This window comes from Oncorhynchus keta, chromosome 23 (assembly GCF_023373465.1).
Source record: "Oncorhynchus keta strain PuntledgeMale-10-30-2019 chromosome 23, Oket_V2, whole genome shotgun sequence".
Taxonomy (NCBI): Eukaryota; Metazoa; Chordata; class Actinopteri; order Salmoniformes; family Salmonidae; genus Oncorhynchus; species Oncorhynchus keta.
Window position 1 is genome coordinate 8295763 of NC_068443.1, and position 21008 is coordinate 8316770.

Consider the following 21008-nt stretch of genomic DNA (forward strand, 5'->3'; position numbering starts at 1 on the left):
GCATAACTTATTTTTTGTTATTTTTTATTATCCATTCGGAAAAACACTGCAAACAGCCTACCCCACATCTGGGAGGCGCCCGCGTGGTCCTAAAGGACACCTGACACCCTTTTTGTATCACATTCCGATGGTAAAAGGGGGGCAGAAATTAAATGTCTTCACCGGGCGTGCTACCTTGTCCCGGACCTGCTGTTTTCGAATCTCTCTCTCTCTACCGCACCTGCTGTCTCTATCTCTGAATGATCGGCTATGAAAAGCCAACTGACATTTACTCCTGAGGTGCTGACCTGTTGCACCCTCTACAACCACTGTGATTATTATTATCTGACCCTGCTGGTCATCTATGAACGTTTGAACATCTCGGCCATGTACTGTTATAATCTCCACCCGGCACAACCAGAAGAGGACTGGTCACATGCTGTCTGCCAAGTACAGTTCAATCTGGGATTCATCCATGAAGAGCACACTCTTCAGTGGCCATCAAAGGCGAGCATTTGCCCACTGAAGTCGGTTACGACGCCAAACTGCAGTCAGGTCAAGACCCTGGTGAGAACGACGTCCAGGTAGATGAGCTTCCCTTAGACGGTTTTCTGACAGTATGTGCAGAAATGATTCGGTTGTCCAAACCCACAGTTTCATCAGCTGTCCGGGTGGCTTGTCTCAGACGATCCTGCAGGTGAAGAAGCCAGATGTGGAAGTCCTGTGCTGGCATGGTTACACGTTGTCTGTAGTTTTGAGGCCGGTTGGACAGACTGCCTAATTTGTTGGAGCCGGCTTATGGTAGAGAAATGAACGTTAAATTATCTGGCAACAGCTCTGGAGGACATTCCTGCAGTCAGCATGCCGATTTTCCTCTCCCTCAAAACTTGAGACATCTGTGGCATTGTGTTGTATGACAAAACTGAACATTTTACTGTGGCTTTTTATTGTCTCCAGCACAAGTTGGACCTGTGTAATGATCATGCTGTTTAATCAGCTTCTTGATATGCCACACCTGTCAGGTGGATAGATTTTCTTAGCAAAGGAGAAATTCTCACTAACAGGGATATAAACAAATTTGTGCAAAACATTTGAGATAACACAACAATTACCTGCTTATTTCATTTATTTAATAAACAAAGTTATACAACACCCAATGCCCCTGTGTGAAAAAGTAATTGCCCATTGACAGTCAATAATAGTTTGTGCCACCTTTAGCTACAATGACTCCAACCAAACGCTTCCTGTAGTTGTTGATAAGTCTTTCAAGTCGCTGTGGAGGAATTTTGGCCCACTCCTCAATGCAGAGCTGTTGTAACTCAGCGACATGTGTGTGTTTTCAAGCATGAACTACCCATGGTGTCCAAAAAGATATACTTTTGAATCATCTGTCCTTAGAACATTCTTCAAGAGTGTTGATGATCAGGTTCTTCCAGGTGCTTTTTGGCAAACTTGGGTCCCATTATGCCTGGCGAAAACCAAACACTGCATTCCACAGTAAGAACCTCATACTAACAGTCAAGCATGGTGGTGGTAGTGTGATGGTTTGGGGATGTTTTGCTGCCTCAGGACCTGGATGGCTTGCCTTAATAGAAGGAACCATGAATTCTGCTCGGTATCAGAGAATTCTACAGGAGAATATCAGGCCATCCATCTGTGAGCTGAAACGCAGCTGGGTCAAATGATTCAAAACACACAATGAAGTCTACATGAAATGGCTAAAAAGCAACACATTTGAAGTTCAGGAATGGCCTAGTCAAAGTCCAGACCTAATGCCAATTGAGAATTTCTTGCAGGACTTGAAACGAGCAGTTCATGCTTGAAAACCCACAAATGTCGTTGAGTTAAAGGGGCAATTACTTTTTCACACAAGGGTGTTGCATTACTTTTTTAAAAACAAAATAAATGAAATAGTAATATTTGTGTGTGTGTGGGGGGTTAAATGCAGGTTCCCTATATCTAATATTAGGGTTTGGTTCAAGATCTGATAAAAAAAAGTATGCAAAAATATAGAAAATCAGATGGGGGAAAATACTTTTTCTTGCCACTGTATATATATATATACACACACACTACCGTTCAAAAGTTTGGGGTCACTTAGAAATGCCCTTGTTTTTGAAAGATAAGCACATTTTTGGTCGATTAAAATAATATCAAATGTGATGTCAGAGTTGGACATCCCAAGGATTCCTGATAGCAAGGACACTTCTTAAATGACGTAAAAACATCTAATCACACGTCTATAGCTTGAGGTAAATCAACCAATTACCGGCATAGTGTATATTCCTCCGAAAGCCTAAATGGTTACATTTCCAGTTCGTGTATTTTGGGATTCAAAATAAAGTTTACCGGATATATTGTCTACCTGTATTGGGAAGGTTTAGGTTTCCAAAATATGAAGTATTCATATATAAAGTATTAAAGATGTTGAACCTCTTTTCATGTTATTTCTCTTTGCCTCGTCAAAAAAGTGACGCCAGATCTCAAATTCCGTTGCTCATAATCTTTTCTATTTACGGTTGACTATTTTCACCACTTCCGGCTATAACCCTATTTTAGTTTGTTGCATCAAAGATTGTCTATTATATTGACAAGATATTCGAGTTACCGCTCTAACAATGGAAATAAATGTCATCAAAGACGGAAGCAGCAGGCAGGGGGAGGCGAGTTCAGGTGGGACCAGTCTAGCCAATGACAAGGCAGATACGCGTGTGAACAGACATGGAGATAGATAGAGGACTCAATTTTGTATCTGTGCCACTATATCATATGTGACAGCATGGGCAGCACCATTTTTTAAATTGAACTTGGCATGCCAGTTAAGAACAATTCTTATTTACAATGACGGCCTACCCCGCAAAACCCGGATGACGCTGGGCCAATTGTACACCACCCTATGCGACTCCCAATCACGGCCAGTTGTGATACAGCCTGGAATCGAACCAGGGTCTGTAGTGATGCCTCTAGCACTGAGATGCAGTGCCTTAGACTGCTGAGCCACTCAAGAGCCCTTTTCTTCTTCTTCATTGGCTGATTGCTCCCAACTAATAGGAATCCCCACCAAGTTGACTACTTTAAAATGATTTGAAGCCCTTAATTGGCAACATTATATCCATGATGAGGCCTCAATCTAGCTCTATGACAACTCCGATATAGTCGATATTTCTAAATTGACGAAATGTCACATGCGTTTACTTATATCAGTGCATGCATAACAAGCTAACCATTACGACACGTCTATTGTATCAATATAGTATTGTATTTACCTCACATAGCAAATTAACAATTCCATTTTCCGTTGACCTGCATACAAAAATTCCTCACGTCGTGGGCAGATTTTGGTTGGAGTAAAAGCTCTCGCTTCACCTTTTCCTCTCTGTAGCTGCACATGTAACTACGCGATTCACATTGTTGCTAGCATATTTAAACCAAATTATTAGCATATTACTTAGATACAAAGTTTAAATCATCCGCAGAAGTCAGACTCTGTTTAGTTTTCGCAAACGTTTGAGAATGTTGAGCAGTGTTTCTCTCCGGGCTCAGATCGCGTCCATCATAGAGGTACTTTCTAAAACTGCAGTTTCAGAAATTAGCAAAGTAGTCGACGATGGCATAGTTGTGTTACGTGTGGAAATGTGTCGACGGGAAAATGAAATCAACGTCCTGAAAAATAATGTACAACAACTTGACAGCGAGCTTCGAAGAGCTCGAGGGATTAATGCTCGAAGACGCATTCATCATGGTCGATCAGTTGCTGCTGAGAATTTTAGGAGAGGTGGGTCGACGTAGTGGTACTAACTATTTTATAATCAATCAATAGCTAACTGTGCACGTGACGTAACATTAGTCAGCCAGAAATATTTGCAGGTAAACAATGTAGGCGCATTTAATCAGCCTACTCACGTTCACACTGCACTGTGCCCAGGGCTAACGTTAGGGCCCGACAACAGACGAGTGTGTCCTCGGGTCATATCTGTCTGTGCACAATGGGATGGGAGAGGAATAACTATTATTATAACCAATTCAGTGGCCTTGTTGTTAGAGTGGAGGCCTACACCCTGAGTTTGGAAGGTTGGGGGTTCGACCACAGACTCTCTCTGCTTGACACTCAGCATTAAGGGGATGGATTTGGGAGTAAGGCCCTACAACAGACTAGTATCCTGTCCAGGGGGTGTACTTGTACATCCCGCTATAGAAACAGGAGGCATGTGAAATCAAATCATTATTGTTACAAACCATTACACCCTTCTTTGACACAACTGCCCACAGCAACACATCCATTTAGATGACAATTAAAACAACCAATAAATGATTTTGATGACTGACATACCGTACTTATTCATTTCCACAGGGCCTGGTAAAAGTGGTACCACTTGTGAGGGGAAGACCTCGCTTGAAAAACTGCAGCCTGAGGAAGATTTTAATGAAAAGGATGAAGGAGTTGGACCTGCAGACGAGATTCTGGTGAAGACTGAGCCAGGAGGAGAGGGTCAACAGGAAGAGCAGACTACAGGGATAAAAGACAAGGAAGCGTCACGCAGCAGTGTTTTCTTTCCAGGGAAACCATATTTAGAGTCAGACGTCAGAGAGGATATGATTTTACAGCTCAGACGGCAGCAACGCCATCGGCAGTCAGACGCGCTCAGGAGAACAAGCAACGCCACAGTACAGTCAAACCCAGACCCTCAATGTGTATTGGGTTCTGACCCAAATTATAACACGACAAGGAGAGCGAGCAACCGAATATTTTGTCAGGTTAAGAAACACTTCATTTGCACACTGTGTGGAAAGAGTTTTGAACGTTACGGCCATCTTGAAAGACATCTGCGAATTCATACGGGTGAGAAACCGTACAGTTGTGACATATGTGGAAGGTGTTTCAACCAGAAGGGTAGCCTCAAAGGACATCTGAAGACTCACAGAGGTAAGAGATTAGAGTCACTTATTAGGTTATAGGTCATAGACAATTCCATGTATGCATTACTTCTGACTAGGGCCCATAGGGTAGTGCATCATATAGGGAATAGGGATGGGACTCACTCACTACATAATGACATCCAATATATTGGTTATTAATAGGACAAACAATTCTATGCCTCATTGTTTTATTAATCAAATGTGATCTTTCCACAGTATCGATGGACGGACTAGCTAACAGTGAAGAGAAGCCTCTCCTGGATGGACGTCAGTCTGAGGAAGAACAGATGAACGAGAAGGACGAAGTGTTCCAAACTGCTCCTCAGATGCCCATGAAGTCTGAGCCAGGGGAGGAGAAGGATGCATTCCAGACACTAGATCATAAAGCAGGAGAACAGACTGCAGGAAGAGCAGAACAGCAACTGGATGATGACTTGTCAACGTACGAGAGAGACGGCCGGCCGTGGATGTCCAGTTCACAAGCAGACAACGATATGGAGACGAGCAATTCAGAATATTTCAGCAGTTCAGGTCAGAACTCCAAGTGTCTCACTGATCACTCTCCTGTACTTCCTGTCCCAGGAAGGGTGGAGGTGTCATGTAGCAGTGCTTCATCTCCAGGGAAACCATATGTAGATGTCAGCGAGGATATGATTTTACAGCTCAGACAGCAACATTATGGACCTTCAGACACACTCTTGATAGCAAGTGACGGTACAGTACAGCCAAACTCGCAGGTCACGGACGGGGCTTCTCTGAACCATCCTCCCATCTTCTCCAGTTGTCCGGAAAGGAATGTGAAAACCTTCCAAGGAGTCACCAAGGACAAGAAGTGCTTCATCTGCTCGTTCTGTGGGAAGGTTTTTGAGCGTGTTGGTCATCTGGAAAGGCACCAGCGAATTCATACGGGTGAGAAACCGTATAGTTGTGACATATGTGGAAGGTGTTTCAACCAGAAGAGTAGCCTCAAAGGACATCTGAAGACTCACAGAGGTAAGAGATTAGAATCACTTATTAGCTTATAGGTCATAGACAATTCCATACATGCATTACTTCTGACTAGGGCCCATAGGGTAGCCTCAAAGGACATCTGAAGACTCACAGAGGTAAGAGATTAGAATCACTTATTAGGTTATAGGTCATAGACAATTCCATGTATGCATTACTTCTGACTAGGGCCCATAGGGTAGCCTCAAAGGGCATCTGAAGACTCATAGAGGTAAGAGATTAGAGTCACTTATTAGGTTATAGGTCATAGACAATTCCATGTATGCATTACTTCTGACTAGGGCCCATAGGGTAGCCTCAAAGGGCATCTGAAGACTCATAGAGGTAAGAGATTAGAATCACTTATTAGGTTATAGGTCATAGACAATTCCATACATGCATTACTTCTGACTAGGGCCCATAGGGTAGCCTCAAAGGACATCTGAAGACTCACAGAGGTAAGAGATTAGAATCACTTATTAGGTTATAGGTCATAGACAATTCCATACATGCATTACTTCTGACTAGGGCCCATAGGGTAGCCTCAAAGGACATCTGAAGACTCACAGAGGTAAGAGATTAGAATCACTTATTAGGTTATAGGTCATAGACAATTCCATACATGCATTACTTCTGACTAGGGCCCATAGGGTAGCCTCAAAGGGCATCTGAAGACTCACAGAGGTAAGAGATTAGAATAATATTGATGTTTTCATACTTTTAATATGTGAAATGGTTAACTCTTAAATGCATAAATCAGTCAATTATTCTGTAATTAACAGACAGTATGTCCGTTATATAATTAAATAAGGCTGCATCCTTAATGGACCCTGTTCCCTTTATAGTGTACTGCTATTGACCAGGACCCAAAGGGCTCTAATCAATAGTAGTACACTACATACAGAATAGGGTGCCATTTTGGGATGGATACGAAGTGTTTTCCTGTTCTCTGTTGGGTTTAAGAAGACATTAAACTGTTCATGTTGGATGATTTACATTGTTTGAATTGCCATGTTGTTAAAATCTATGCTAAAATACTTGATACTCTTTTCCTGTCAAGCAGACGATGCTGACATGCTAACGGGACAATCTCTGCTTGATGATACGAAGCCTGACTTTTATCCTAGACCCTCGGAGAACCCAGGGGAACCGAGGGATCAGCCCTCACCTGGTGAAGCACAGCCTAGCTCCGGGCACAGTGAGGAGGAGGAGGGCAGGGGGCAGGGGTTGGTGGGGGGAGCAGAGAAAGAGAAGCAGTTTGAATCCCAGATACTCAGTCAGTCAGGACCTCAACACCAACAAAGTACAGAGCGACAAGGTTACCAGGACGACCCAGAGTATGTCATGGATGAGAGGGAGAGTCAGCTGTGTAGATCTTTCACAGAGAGGCACAGTGATGAGAGGGAGAGTCAGCTGTGTAGATCTTTCACAGAGAGGCACAGTGATATGGAGTCTGGATCACTAAATCCAGGTTGCTCCTCCGATGCGACAAAGCAGCAGAACTCCCATCCTGTTTCACCCAGTGTCAAATACCATCACAGTCCTTTTGATGGACTGCAGCACCACCACGGGTTCTATACGTCAGCTTCTAGAGAGGTGGAACTTCAACACTTGTCTTTTCAGCATGAGAAAGACAAGTTGGATGTGATTGAGCAAGAGCAGTATGCAGGGGTGGTTCTACATGCAAGGAACAGGGAGGATGGTGATGGAACAGTACTACCTAGGTTTCAGGACCGGGTACCACCGTCACCACTACCTGTAGAGGAGGAAACGTCAATGAGAGCGTACATCACAGAACCAAACTACAGTCAAGAGGGGATTTTATTTGCCCTTGGCATAGACAGTTTTGACAGTACAGAGGGAACCAGTGCCACTACAGACGACACAGGAAATAGATGTTTCATATGCTCCTTCTGTGGAAAGAGTTTTGATCGCCATAGTCATTTTGAAAGACACCTGCACACTCATACTGGTGAGAAGCCCTACAGCTGTGAGATATGTGGTAAGACTTTCACTCAGAAGAGCAGCCTGAAAGCTCATCAGAGACTTCATACAGGTTAATCAAGGGCCAAAGAGTCTTATGTGTGTTCCAAATGGCACCCTATTCCTTATTTAGTGCACTACTTTTTAGGGTATGAATTGCCATTTGGGGGACACACTTACTGAAAGTTGTTTTAAAAGGAACAATTGAGTAGTTCTTTGTTTTAATGTCATCAGGTATCATCTCTCTCATAATGTAAAAGTGTTTTTAAGAAAAACTTTTCTGCATCAACCTTATGGATCATTTATCCAATTTAACATGTAAGCTACATATCCATTTTTGTTTGTTTGTGAAGACCTTGATGGTAGGGTTGCCTCTTTAACCCTTGATCATGACTCTGTTGCATTACATTACACATGAGTCATTGGATTAAGCGTCTTCTGTTCGGGGAAGTTTTAAGAGCCCAGACATCCGGTCTGAACATTACCACGTGTCGCTTGTGGTACAGTTTTGGAAGCATAAGGATCATATCAGTGAGAAAATACATTTTTAAAAGTTAAATTGATACCTTTTTTTATAGGGTTAGTGTTTCCACAAGGCTGATTAGTGATGATCTCCTAACACCTGTGTGTAAATGGATGCCACCACAAACACAGAAAAATACTGTCTTCTGCAACTGTAGAGAGTTTATGTATCTAGAACCAACTGCTGCAATTGAGAATAGATTCACGTTTAGATGGCGTGTTTGTCTGTTTTGGCTTCCAGACCCAATTCGCCTCTAAACAGAACATCCTTGGACAATAAGCAGTAAAGTTAGGCTGTGTTAGTTCATCATTGGGCTAGTAGGTTGTAGTTCAAATGATTGAGTTTTTTACTCTTGCTATCTTAACCCAGGAAAATCAACCTCATTTATTTTTGCTTTGATTTGTTTTTGTGGGGGGTTTCTGCTTGTGGATTTCTGAAATAAATGTAAAATTGTGAACGTCTCAATTTTGTGTGTTTTAATTGTTTTATTTAGTAACAGTAAAATAACATGTTTTATAAGAGGATTCCTATTACTATTATTATTATCTCTTAAGCAGAGGCTTCAAGGCAGTTTGGTGGAACTATTAGGCAGAATGATGGAGATGACAGGGTCAGTCCTGGAATAAGTAGACCTACTGTAGGAGTTATGTTGGTCCTGACACCATTACGAGGCCTGTTCTGAAAGCTTGCTCTCACAAATATGTCTTGTCAAAAGACACCTTGATAGTTAATCAGATTGATTTTATAACCTTCATTGGAAAGGTTATCAACATGACTGCACTTGAGGAAAGAACAGCCAAGTTGAAGGTTATTGTGGGAGCAGCAACAGTTTTTAGGAGTAACAGATGTTACTGTTGCCATGATTGTTGATATGTTGACTTTTAATCATTCTAATGTGAGTGATAGAGTCATGGTTTTTGTCATCCTTCAGTGGAATGCCAGAAGCCTTATTGCTAACGGTTAGGACTTTAAGAAGTATGGAATTGATTTAGAGATCAAACCTGATGTGATATGTGCTCAAGAAACGTGGCTTAGACCACGTCTTGATTTTATTATTCTTGGTTATTGTTCAGTTGGATCTTATTGATCAATTGAACAGGGTGGGTGGTTGTGCTACATTCATAAGGGAAGGTCATATATATATGGTAATATACCTGTCCCATCTGAATATGAATGTGTGATAGTGGAAATCTACAGTGCAGGTAGTAATATTAAGTAGCAACATTTTTATAACCCTTGTCAACTATCTGTGGCGATGTTTGATGAAATATCTGGAGATTTGCGATCTAGAACGATACAGTGCATTCAGAAAGTATTCAGACCCCTTGACTTTTTCCACATTTTGTTAGATTACAGCCTTATTTTAAAATGGATTAAATGACAAAAGGAAAAAAAAATGTCCTCAATAATCGTTACAGCCTTATTTTAAAATGGATTAAATAAAAAAAAAAACCTCAATAATCTACACACAATACCCCATAATGACATCACAATACCCCATAATGACATCACAATACCCCATAATGACATCACAATACCCCATAATGACATCACAATACCCCATAATGACATCACAATACCCCATAATGACATCACAATATCCCATAATGACAAAGCAAAAACAGGGTTTTAGACATTTTTGCAAATGTATTTAAAAATAAAACTTTACTTACATATTCAAAATAAAACCTAAGTATTCAGACCCTTTGCTATGAGACTCAAGCTCAGGTGCATCCTGTTTCCATTGATCATCCTTGAGATGTTTCTACAACTTGATTGGAGTCCACCTGTGGTAAATTCAATTGTTTGGTCATGATTTGTAAAGGCACACACCTGTCTATATAAAAGGTCCCACAGTTGACAGTGCATGTCAGAGCAAAAACCAAGCCATGAGGTCGAATGAATTGCCTGTATAGCTCTGAGACAGGGTTGTGTCAAGGTACAGATTTAGGGAAAGGTACCAAAAACGTTCTGCAGCATTGAAAGTACCGAAGAACACAGTGGCCTCCGTCATTCTTAAATGGAAGAAGTTTGGAACCACCAAGACTCTTCCTAGAGCTGGCTGCCTGGCCAAACTGAGGAATCGGGGAGGAGGGCCTTGGTCAGGGAGGTGACCAAGAACCCGATGGTCACTCTGACAGAGCTCTAGAGTTCCTCTGTGGAGATGAGAGAACCTCCCAGAAGGACAACCATCTCTGCAGCACTCCACCAGTCAGGCCTTTATGGTAGAGTGGCCAGACGGAAGCCACTCCTCAGTAAAAGGAACATGACAGCCTGCTTGGAGTTGGCCAAAAAGGCACCTAAAGGACTCTCAGACCATGAGAAACAAAATGATCTGGTCTGATGAAACCAAGATTGAAAACTTTGGCCTGAATGCCAAGTGTCATGTCTGGAGGAAACCTGCCACTGTCCCTATGGTGAAGCATGGTGGTGGCACATCATGCTGTGGGGATGTTTTTCAGAGGCAGGAACTGGGAGACTAGTCAGGATCAAGGCAAAGATGAATGGAACAAAGTACAAAGAGATCCTTGATGAAATTCTGCACAGTACCTCAGGCTGGGGCGAAGGTTCACCTTCCAACCGCACAAGGACCCTAAGCATCACAGCCAAGACTAATCGGAAGTGGCTTCAGGACAAGTATCTGAATGTCTTTGAGTGGCTCAGCCAGAGCCCTTACTTGAACCGGATCGAACATCTCTGGAGAGACCTGAAAATAGCCATCCAACCTGACAGAGCTTGAAAGGATCTGCAGAGAAGAATGGCATAAACTCCCCAAATACAAGTGTGCCAAGCTTGTAGCATCATACCCAAGAAGACTCGAGGCTGCAATCGCTGCCAATTGCATGCTCCCTCAAAACTTGAGACATCTATGGCATTTTGTTGTATGGAAAAAACGGCACATTTTAGTGACCTTTTATCATTCCCAGCACAAGGTGCACCTGTGTAATGATCATGTTGTTTAATCAGCTTCTTGATAAGACATACCTGTCAGGTGGATGGGATTATCTTGGCAAAGGAGAATATCCTAAATTTGAGAGAAAAGCTTTTTGTGCACATGGAACATTTTTTGGGTCCTTTATTTCAGCTCATGAAACATGGGACAGTTTATATTTTTATTCAGTGTATATAATCAACACAGGTGTGACATTTTAAATGCTCATGTTAATGTGTATAAGAAAAGAGACACTGTTGACTCTTCTTTGAATGCATAATTTCCTATATATTAGATGTGTTCTACAGCTGCACCATTGAGAGCATCCTGACTTGTTGCATCTCCGTCTGGTATGGCAACAGCTTGGCCTCCGACCGCAAGGCACAACAGAGGGTAGTGTGTACGGCCCAATACATCACTGGGGCCAAGCTTCCTGCCATCCAGCACCTCTATACCAGGCGGTGGAAGGCCCTAAACATTGTCAAAGACTTCAGCCACCCCAGTCATAGTCTGTTCTCTCTGCTACCGCACGGCAAGTGGTATCAGAGCAGCAAGTGTAGGTCCAAGAGGCTTCTAACAGCTTCTACTCACAAGCCATAAGACTCCTGAACAGCTAATCAAATGGCCACCCAGACTATTTGCATTATCCCCCTCTTTCCTTTTACTCTGCTCCTACTCTCTGTTTATTATCTATGCATAGTCACTTTAGTAACTCTACCTACATGTACATATTACCTCAACTAACCGGTGCCCCCTGTATATAGCCTCGCTATTGTTATTTTACTGCTGCTCTTTAATTATATGTTACTTTCATTTCTTATTTATTTAGGGATATTTCTTGAAACTGCATTGTTGGTTAAGGGCTTGTAAGTAAGGATTTCACTGTGAGGTCTACATGCGCATGTGACAAATAACATTTGATTTTCAACCTTAATAGGCTGCGGATATAAAACCCTAGGTCATGATCAGTTGTGCTATTTAATGTTTAAGCATCTACTGTACCTGATGAGGTCATGTACGTTCCCCTGGGATAATGTAATAGGATTTGTAGTGATACCTACCTGGTTGTAAACATGCAGCAATATTACCTTTTGTAAAGCCAGGCAAGGACCCTTCATGTGCTGATAGTTAGACCAATAGCACTGACCTCTAACTTGTGTAAATTGATGGAAAATATGATAGTCATCAGATTGTCATATTTCCTGGAACATAGAGGTTTATTGAGTCACTGTCAAAGTGGATTCCGTAAAGGTCGATCTACTTTGGATACATGAGTAAAGGTGAGCAAGTTGAAAATACTCCGGTAATGAAAGAAGTAATTGCTACGGTCTTTTTTTATATTGAAAAGACACAATGTGGAGAGAAGGCCTACTGATTAAGATGAAAGGACTTGGTATTGGTGGGAGATTATATAACTGGCTTTTATCCTTCTTATTTAATCGCATTTTTAAGTTAAAATAGGATCTATTGTATCTGATGCCTATGTAGTCGACAATGATATTCCTCAAGACAGTGCTGTCAGTTCTATTTTGTTCAATATTATGATTAATGATTTGTTTTCCAATGTAGGTAGGGGTATTGGGGTTTCCCTATATGCTGATGATGGAGCTATAAGGAAGAGGGGAAGGAATGTCTCGCATGACCAAATCTATTCAACAAGATTCACTGGGGTTTAAAATGGTCAGAGACAAAGTCTTGCTGTATGTTCTTCTTGTTGATAATATACAGTTGTTTCTGTATGGACAGCCTATGGGGAGGGTTTCTAAGTACAAATGTTTGGGTCTATGGTTCAATAAGAGATATACATGGAAAGATCATGTCAGACATGTTTAAACCAAGTGTAAGAAGATGAATATTATGTGCTCGGTCTCTGGTTATGAATGTGGTGCTGACTGACCATCGTTGATGGATATTTCTAGAGCTCTGATCAGGACGACAGTTGATTACGGATGTATAGTTTATGGAACAGTGGTGAAAGCTTGGCTTCAGAATCCAGTATAAGCTTGCTCATGAAAGCTTGCTCATGAGAGTGGTTTGAGGGAGTTGGAGGTTGGCCCTTCTGTGCTGATAAGGGATGTTCCTCTGGTTACTCCCAGATCCTGTTTATCTAACCTTGGTAGAGAATAAAATATTGGTCAGAAGTCAGTGATTTAAGGAAACTGGTTGACAATTACATTGGTAGAAGTTTTTTATGCATTTTTACTGCTTTTCACAGATACATCCAAGGACCCAGATAGTAGGCACACAGGAGTAGGCATTTATGTTCTTGAATTTAATGTGCAGATATGTAGAATACTAACAGACGAACTGACAGTATACTCAGTTGAACAGTTGGCGATAGTAATTACCCTTCAGTGGGTGGAGGATGTTCAACCTGTCAGAATGATATATAGTACGCTCAGATTCTCTGTCTATGTTGAATAGTTTATCATCTGGCAAATCTAATAGGAGTGACCTACTATTGGAGGCATTCGTGTTATTATGGAGAATTAAGATAGTGGGTGAAGTAGTGAGATTCTACTTGGTCCCAGCCCATTTGGGTGTGGAAGGGAATGAAATTGTAGACCACATAGCCAAATGAGCTTTAAAATGAGTCATCATTTATATGAATGTTCCACTGGGTAAAGGTGAGGCCAAATGTAAGATCAGAGCTTTTTTGTGTGGCAGACAGGATGGGACCCTGAGCCCAAGGGCCGGCATTTATATTCCCTCCAAAGAAAGGTTGGTGGACCAAGATTCAAATGTTAGATTAGGAAGGAAGAGGTGGTATTTGCTCAACATGTCTAGGACATTATACATTGAACTCGTCTTTACATCTTGTTATCAAGCATGTGACTGGTTTGTGTCTGGAGAGTATGGTTGATGAAACGATGGAGCATGTGTTGTTATATTGTTGCAAGTATGTTGCAGAGAGGGAAAGATTTAAGTGTAAGGTCATTGAGTTGGATAGGGTTGGGGGGGGATTTGTGGCATGGTCTATTATAATCTCTCTCTCTCTCTCGCTCTCTCTCAGAAATGCTGAGTTATGTTGGAGGATTTAGAAATGTGGAAGTAATGTTGTAAACCATGATTGTCCACACACTCCAGCACAGTAGGTGGTGGCATGCACCTTTAATATTTGTTTGCTGACAGCCATTACATGATAGAAGAAGATTTTGACTCGGAAGTAGCTAGCTAACGTTAGCTAGGTTTATTTTTTGCAGACATTTAAATTGGCTGATGTAGCTAGCTAGCTTTTAGAATAACATTTACATCGTTTTTAAACGACACTCAAAATGTCTAACTGTATCGCACTTCAGACACAACTAACCTCGATCATGGAGGTTTTAGCCAAATCAGCGGTGGCAGAAATCGCCAAACTTATCGATGACAACTGTGCTGTATTACATTTCGAAATATCTCGGAAGCATAATGAAAATGAAATTTTGCGGAGAAAACTGCTCATGGTGGATAACGAACTGAAGATTGCGCGGATTTCACGACACACCGGTGAGTAAATGTACCAAATGTTGTGGTACGCAGAAGTTTTAACGTGACTGTTATGTTCCCAAGTTAACGTTAGCTCCAACGCGCTCAGTCGTACAGGCTAGGCCTCTATTGTTATTTGTAGATAAGGCTATTCTGATACCTAGCTAAGTATTTATGTGGTTGTGTTTATTCAAGGCAAAACATTAGATAGAGAAATATAGATTGTTATTGGGACGATTTTTTAAAAATTGGTTTGTTTTGAAATGTAGTTGTCAGGCTACCGTTGCTAGCTCAGGACACCACAGAGCAGACGCTAGATATGGCTCTGGAAACGTACCTCAATATAGGGATGGAAGATGACGCTGCAATCCTAATTTCCCCATTATCAAAATGTTACGTCGAAAATATTTAAATAGTGCTATTTCTTTATTAAACGGCCTTTTTGTGGTCCCAATGTTAGTCTACCTAGGCTATAGCAGCCCATGGATTCCGTGAAAATACGACGCCTAGCGTTGAAGTGAGTAACTACCTGAAGTGTTGTGGAATCCAATGGGTTGCTTTAGCATGAGGACAAAAAAGGGCAGTTTAGGTAAAAGCGATCAGTATTTCAGTCTTCTCATTGTATCATTTTGGACAATTAGTAGTGCAGCGCCATCTTCTATCCCTGGATTGAGGAACGTTGATTAGAAAACTCGGTTTCCCGAGTGGTGCAGCAGTCTAAGGCACTGCAGCTCAGTGCTTGAGGCGTCACTACAGACAACCCGGTTCGAATCCAGGCTGTATCACAACCGGCTGTGATTGGGAGTCCCATAGGGCGGCGCACAATTTGTTCTTAATTTATCTGACTTAACCTAATTAAATAAAGGTTACACACACAACGTTTTCCGAACCATATCTCTCCGGGCTCCGGACCATACTGGGAAGATGTACTTAGTGACCATAAATAAGGTCGGAATCTGTCATCGGAATCTTATGGTTGCCTACCTGTCAAAAAAATACTACTGGAGAGTCCTGGGAGTCTCCTTTATGTCTGTAATAATTTTCTGTTTCAGAGAAATACATGGACAGCTGTGCTTCAGACTGGAGACCCAGTCAACGAGGAGATGAGGATGTGTTTGGGTCAGCTTTGGGAGAAATTAAGGTCTGTGCTCCATAGACTGATTCTTGTGTAGTTGAATCAGAGATTGGTAGTATCGTCTTCCTTTCAGCTCTGAGTAGACAGAAGGGCCTTGACGGTGCATGTCTGTTGAGGCCCCTTTGCTCAACTAGGAGCCAGAAGGGACACATCTCTAGAAAACCCATAACCCAATTAAATCTTACAGACTTGAAACCTGACAAATTGACAATGCATACTGTCTAATAGTTTCATTCTTCTAGTTTGCAGAGATAGAAACCCCTTTCATTAAGGTAGAGAGACAGGATCATGGATCATGGAGCAGGGAGCCACACAGAGGACCAAGTGGACAGGGTAACTGAATTCATTGGGTTATTGGACAGGGTAACTGCATTCATTGGGTTATTGGACAGGGTAACTGAATTCATTGGGTTATTGGACAGGGTAACTGAATTCATTGGGTTATTGGACAGGGTAACTGAATTCATTGGGTTATTGGACAGGGTAACTGAATTCATTGGGTTATTGGACAGGGTAACTGAATTCATTGGGTTATTGGACAGGGTAACTGCATTCATTGGGTTATTGGACAGGGTAACTGAATTCATTGGGTTATTGGACAGGGTAACTGCATTCATTGGGTTATTGGACAGGGTAACTGAATTCATTGGGTTATTGGACAGGGTAACTGAATTTATTGGACAGGGTAACTGAATTCATTGGGTTATTGGACAGGGTAACTGAATTCATTGGGTTATTGGACAGGGTAACTGAATTCATTGGGTTATTGGACAGGGTAACTGAATTCATTGGGTTATTGGACAGGGTAACTGAATTCATTGGGTTATTGGACAGGGTAACTGAATTCATTGGGTTATTGGACAGGGTAACTGAATTCATTGGGTTATTGGACAGGGTAACTGAATTCATTGGGTTATTGGACAGGGTAACTGAATTCATTGGGTTATTGGACAGGGTAACTGAATTCATTGGGTTATTGGACAGGGTAACTGAATTCATTGTGTTATTGGACAGGGTAACTGAATTCAATGGGCCATTGGACAGGGTAACTGCATTCAATGGGCCATTGGACAGGGAAACTGCATTCATTGGGCCATTGGACAGGGCAACTGCATTCATTGGGCCATTGGACAGGGCAACTGCATTCATTGGGCCATTGGACAGGGCAACTGCATTCATTGGGCCATTGGACAGGGCAACTGCATTCATTGGGCCATTGGACAGGGCAACTGCATTCAGTGGGCCATTGGACAGGGCAACTGCATTCAGTGGGCCATTGGACAGGGCAACTGCATTCAGTGGGCCATTGGACAGGGCAACTGCATTCAGTGGGCCATTGGACAGGGCAACTGCATTCAGTGGGCCATTGGACAGGGCAACTGCATTCAGTGGGCCATTGGACAGGGCAACTGCATTCATCGGGTTCATTGGACAGGGCAACTGCATTCAGTGGGCCATTGGACAGGGCAACTGCATTCAGTGGGCCATTGGACAGGGCAACTGCATTCAGTGGGTTCATTGGACAGGGCAACTGCATTCAGTGGGCCATTGGACAGGGCAACTGCATTCAGTGGGCCATTGGACAGGGCAACTGCATTCAGTGGGCCATTGGACAGGGCAACTGCATTCATCGGGTTCATTGGACAGGGCAACTGCATTCAGTGGGCCATTGGACAGGGCAACTGCATTCAGTGGGCCATTGGACAGGGCAACTGCATTCAGTGGGTTCATTGGACAGGGCAACTTCCTTTCAAAACACTGGCTCTGTCCCAAATGGTACCCTATTCCCTATATAGTGCACTACTTTTTAACAGGGGCTCGTAAAGCTTGGGTTAAATGGAGTGCCTAATGTAGAGAATAGGGTGGGTTTGGGCTACTTTGTTTCCAAACAGTGTTCTACTGGCCATGGTGGTGAACCTTCATTTGATAACATTTGCTTTGCAATTATATATTTTTGGGACATATAAGAAGGGCATGCAATTCTTGACATAATGTAAGTAACTACAAATATATCATTTATTTTGCTTTGCAATTATAACGATTGTCTTTGCACCTTCTATCTAGGAAACACTGCATACGTCAATAATGCCATTCAGAAGCTTCCCATTGGGAATCATCAGGACTTGGAAGAAGAGGAGAATCAGGACCCACTAATCCTCCTGGAAGAGCAGCTGGCAGAAGGCCAAGATAAGCTTAGTGAGCTGTGCCAGTCTCAGTCTGGGCACTGTGGCGAGGAGGAGACCAGTGTTCTAGAGTTTGTAATAAAGACTGAGAAGGAGGAAGAACATTCTGGATTCAGTCAGGCTGGATGTCAGAGGAGCACAGTAAAGCAGCAGAACCCCGTGAGCTCTGAATTTGTAATGGATGAAAGAGACAGTCAACTGTGGTCGTCTATAGTTCAAGGGAATGATGACATAGTCATAGAGACTGACTTTCCTGATTTCTCTTATGTAGCCGACCAGTATTCAGAGAGTTTTCCAGATCGCTCCGAGGCTCAGCCTCAGCCACAGCCCCTCTCTAGCCCAGTGGAAGGCCCTAGTAAATCAGCCATTTCACCTTTACATAGACCGTGCAATGGATCAATGTACAACAAAGTCTTTCAGAAAGAGAAAGTAAGTGCATCTCAGTCTGTGTCTAGTTCTTTTCAGTGCCGACCGCAGATCAACCATTCACAGCAGCAGACCAGGCAGAGAGATCAGGTGTTCTCCCAGAGGAATAATCACATCCCACCGTCCAGGCCTCAAGACACTGGACACACAGCAGAGCGAAGCTTTGGACTGAGTGACACTGACAGACCAACTGCCTCCCATTTAGGGATTCGATTGAACAATAACACTTTTACACCAGGTGGCCTCAGAAGCTTCTCTATGCCTCATTATAATACGAAAAATCACTGGGGTACAGCCATAACAGAGAAGGTTTTCAGTTGCTCGCAGTGTGGCAAGAGTTTTAGTCGCCTGTCCTATCTCAAGATACATCAGCGAAGTCACACGGGAGAGAGGCCGTTTCGGTGCACCGTCTGCGGGAAGAGTTTTCACTGCTCCTCGCACCTGACTATACACCACCGCATTCACACGGGAGAGAGACCCTATAGCTGTGCCACGTGTGGGAAGAGGTTTACCCAGCAGAGCAGTCTCAAGACGCACCAGAGTGTCCACAGTGGAGAGAGACCATATGGTTGCTCTCAGTGTGGCAAGACTTTCACTCTTCTGCACCATCTGAAGAGGCACAGGATTATTCATGCTGGGTATAGCTGAGTGGGTCATTTATTATTATTATTATTATTATTAATATTATTATTAAACCTCTATCCAGGAAGTCCGTAAATATGGTCCTCAAAGCTGAATTTAAGATAAAGTTATTTGTTTTACTTTAGAAATGAAAATAGTTCAAGAAAAATTAGAACTTTTGATGTTTTATGCTATTTTCAACACTACAGAAACATTTCATGAAATAAAATACACATCGAATAGTTTTGCATCAGGCCTTTTAATAAACTATGAAAATCGGTACTCTCCATAATCAAGTATTCTGGCAAAATGTTTTATTACCTATTCATGTCATATAACAATGTCTGTGTCCCGAATAGCACCATCTTCTCTATATAGTGCTCTACTTTCGGCCACGTCACAAAGACGCACACAGTATGCTGTGGAACCAATTCATAATCAGGGAAACCTTTGTAGAGTCTTGACTGCTGTATTGGATTGTGTGATTGTAAATTGTGCAAATCTCTACACACCAGAGGGCAGTGGTACTCAACTTTCAGAACAGAGCAAACTAATAGTCACCCTAGTGCAGTTTTGCGACAGGAACTAACCCCCATTTGAAGTTCTCCTTTACTGTAATGGCGAATCACTCATTTCAGCAGAGCGGAGTCAAAGAGAATATAGAAAACTCTGGAGAGGTTGTCCTATTACAGAAATATTGGTGTTATGGTGCTTTTCCAATAAGTAAGGGCTTTGCGGATATATACTGAACAAAAATATAAATGCAACAATTTCAAAGATTTTACTGAGTTACAGTTCATAGAAGGAAATCAGTCTAAATAAATAAATTGGCTCTAATCTATGGATTTCACATCACTTGGAAGGGGCGCAGTCATGGGTGGGCCTGAGAAGACATAGGCCCACCCAATCAGAATGAGTTTTCCCCCAGAAACTGGCTTTATTATAGACAGAAATACTCCTCAGACGATCCCGCAAGTGAAGATGCGGAGGTCCTGGGCTGACGTGGTTACACGTTGTCTGGTTGGGAGGCCGGTTGGATGTACTGCCAAATTCTCTAAAATGACTTTGGAGGTGGCTTGTGATAGAGAAATGAACATTCAGTTCTCTGGCAACAGCTTTTATTTTTTGTTCTGTATATATTTGAAAAGTTACAGTATGATCTGAAGCTGCTGTTTTAAACATGGCAGAGTAACTTTGCAACAGTTAACTTCATGACTAGCCTGGGTAGCAGTCTGTTTAGCTAACGTTCCACTCCTTGTCATATGCCATGGAGTATAAGGAGTGGAATGTTGGCCTAACAGACTGGTACCCAGGCTACGACATGGCTCAATGTTGATGTGGCTAGAGCGTCTGCTAAATGACTTAAATGTAATGTAAATGTGTGTGCATAGTTTCATGTCTCTGGGGGGGAACCTTTAGTACACAGCAGATACAGTATAAATGCCCTTTACAGAGCAAACAATGGCCTGAGTATTCCTAACCATTTACAAACACTGACTTCACTTCCTGATTACTGTGCCTGCTCCCACCGGAGTACGGTGAAGATGCCTCGATGCTGATCCAGTTTAGCATTTCCCCCACCAATGGTTAGGATTGGGGAAGGGGAAGCTGATCTTTGAGCTGTACCTAGGGGAATCTTTACCCCAGAGTGCTTCAACAACAGCTTCTAGCCCTGCCAAGGACCAGCAGCTCCAAGCCTGGTAAAGGACCAGCAGCTCCAAGCCTGGTAAAAGACCAGCAGCTCCAAGCCTGGTAAAAGACCAGCAGCTCCAAGCCTGGTAAAAGACCAGCAGCTCCAAGCCTGGTAAAAGACCAGCAGCTCCAAGCCTGGTAAAAGACCAGCAGCTCCAAGCC

The 21008-nt window shown here is 42.5% G+C and overlaps 2 protein-coding genes across 5 annotated transcripts; both read left to right on the forward strand.

Moving 5' to 3' along the window:
* Nucleotides 1-3088: 3088 nt before the first annotated feature.
* On the forward strand, nucleotides 3089-8854 carry LOC118401768 (zinc finger protein 629-like). 4 transcript variants are annotated; one of them, XM_052476219.1, is made up of 4 exons: nucleotides 3089-3754; nucleotides 4331-4903; nucleotides 5113-5889; nucleotides 6944-8854. In XM_052476219.1, the coding sequence occupies exons 1-4, from the start codon at nucleotides 3493-3495 to the stop codon at nucleotides 7942-7944; spliced, it is 2613 nt and encodes an 870-aa protein (XP_052332179.1). In that variant the 5' UTR covers nucleotides 3089-3492; the 3' UTR covers nucleotides 7945-8854. The 4 variants fall into 4 exon arrangements, with proteins under 4 accessions (XP_052332179.1, XP_052332181.1, XP_052332182.1 ...); XM_052476221.1 differs by having other exon boundaries at nucleotides 5113-5805; XM_052476222.1 differs by having other exon boundaries at nucleotides 3090-3754; nucleotides 5113-5805; nucleotides 6947-8854.
* A 5612-nt stretch (nucleotides 8855-14466) lies between these two features.
* Nucleotides 14467-19446, forward strand: LOC118401764 (zinc finger protein 27-like). The gene is made up of 4 exons (XM_035799353.1): nucleotides 14467-14810; nucleotides 15842-15930; nucleotides 16167-16257; nucleotides 17989-19446. The coding sequence occupies exons 1-4, from the start codon at nucleotides 14597-14599 to the stop codon at nucleotides 19179-19181; spliced, it is 1587 nt and encodes a 528-aa protein (XP_035655246.1). The 5' UTR covers nucleotides 14467-14596; the 3' UTR covers nucleotides 19182-19446.
* Nucleotides 19447-21008: the final 1562 nt, after the last annotated feature.

Coding starts and splice junctions, on each gene's coding strand:
- LOC118401768 (XM_052476219.1), top strand. CDS start 3,493: ATGTTGAGCAGTGTTTCTCTCCGGGCTCAGATCGCGTCCATCATAGAG. Junction 4,904..5,112: donor ACATCTGAAGACTCACAGAG/GTAAGAGATTAG, acceptor ATCTTTCCACAG/TATCGATGGACGGACTAGCT. Junction 5,890..6,943: donor ACATCTGAAGACTCACAGAG/GTAAGAGATTAG, acceptor TTTCCTGTCAAG/CAGACGATGCTGACATGCTA.
- LOC118401764 (XM_035799353.1), top strand. CDS start 14,597: ATGTCTAACTGTATCGCACTTCAGACACAACTAACCTCGATCATGGAG. Junction 14,811..15,841: donor GCGGATTTCACGACACACCG/GTGAGTAAATGT, acceptor TTTCTGTTTCAG/AGAAATACATGGACAGCTGT. Junction 15,931..16,166: donor CAGCTTTGGGAGAAATTAAG/GTCTGTGCTCCA, acceptor TCATTCTTCTAG/TTTGCAGAGATAGAAACCCC.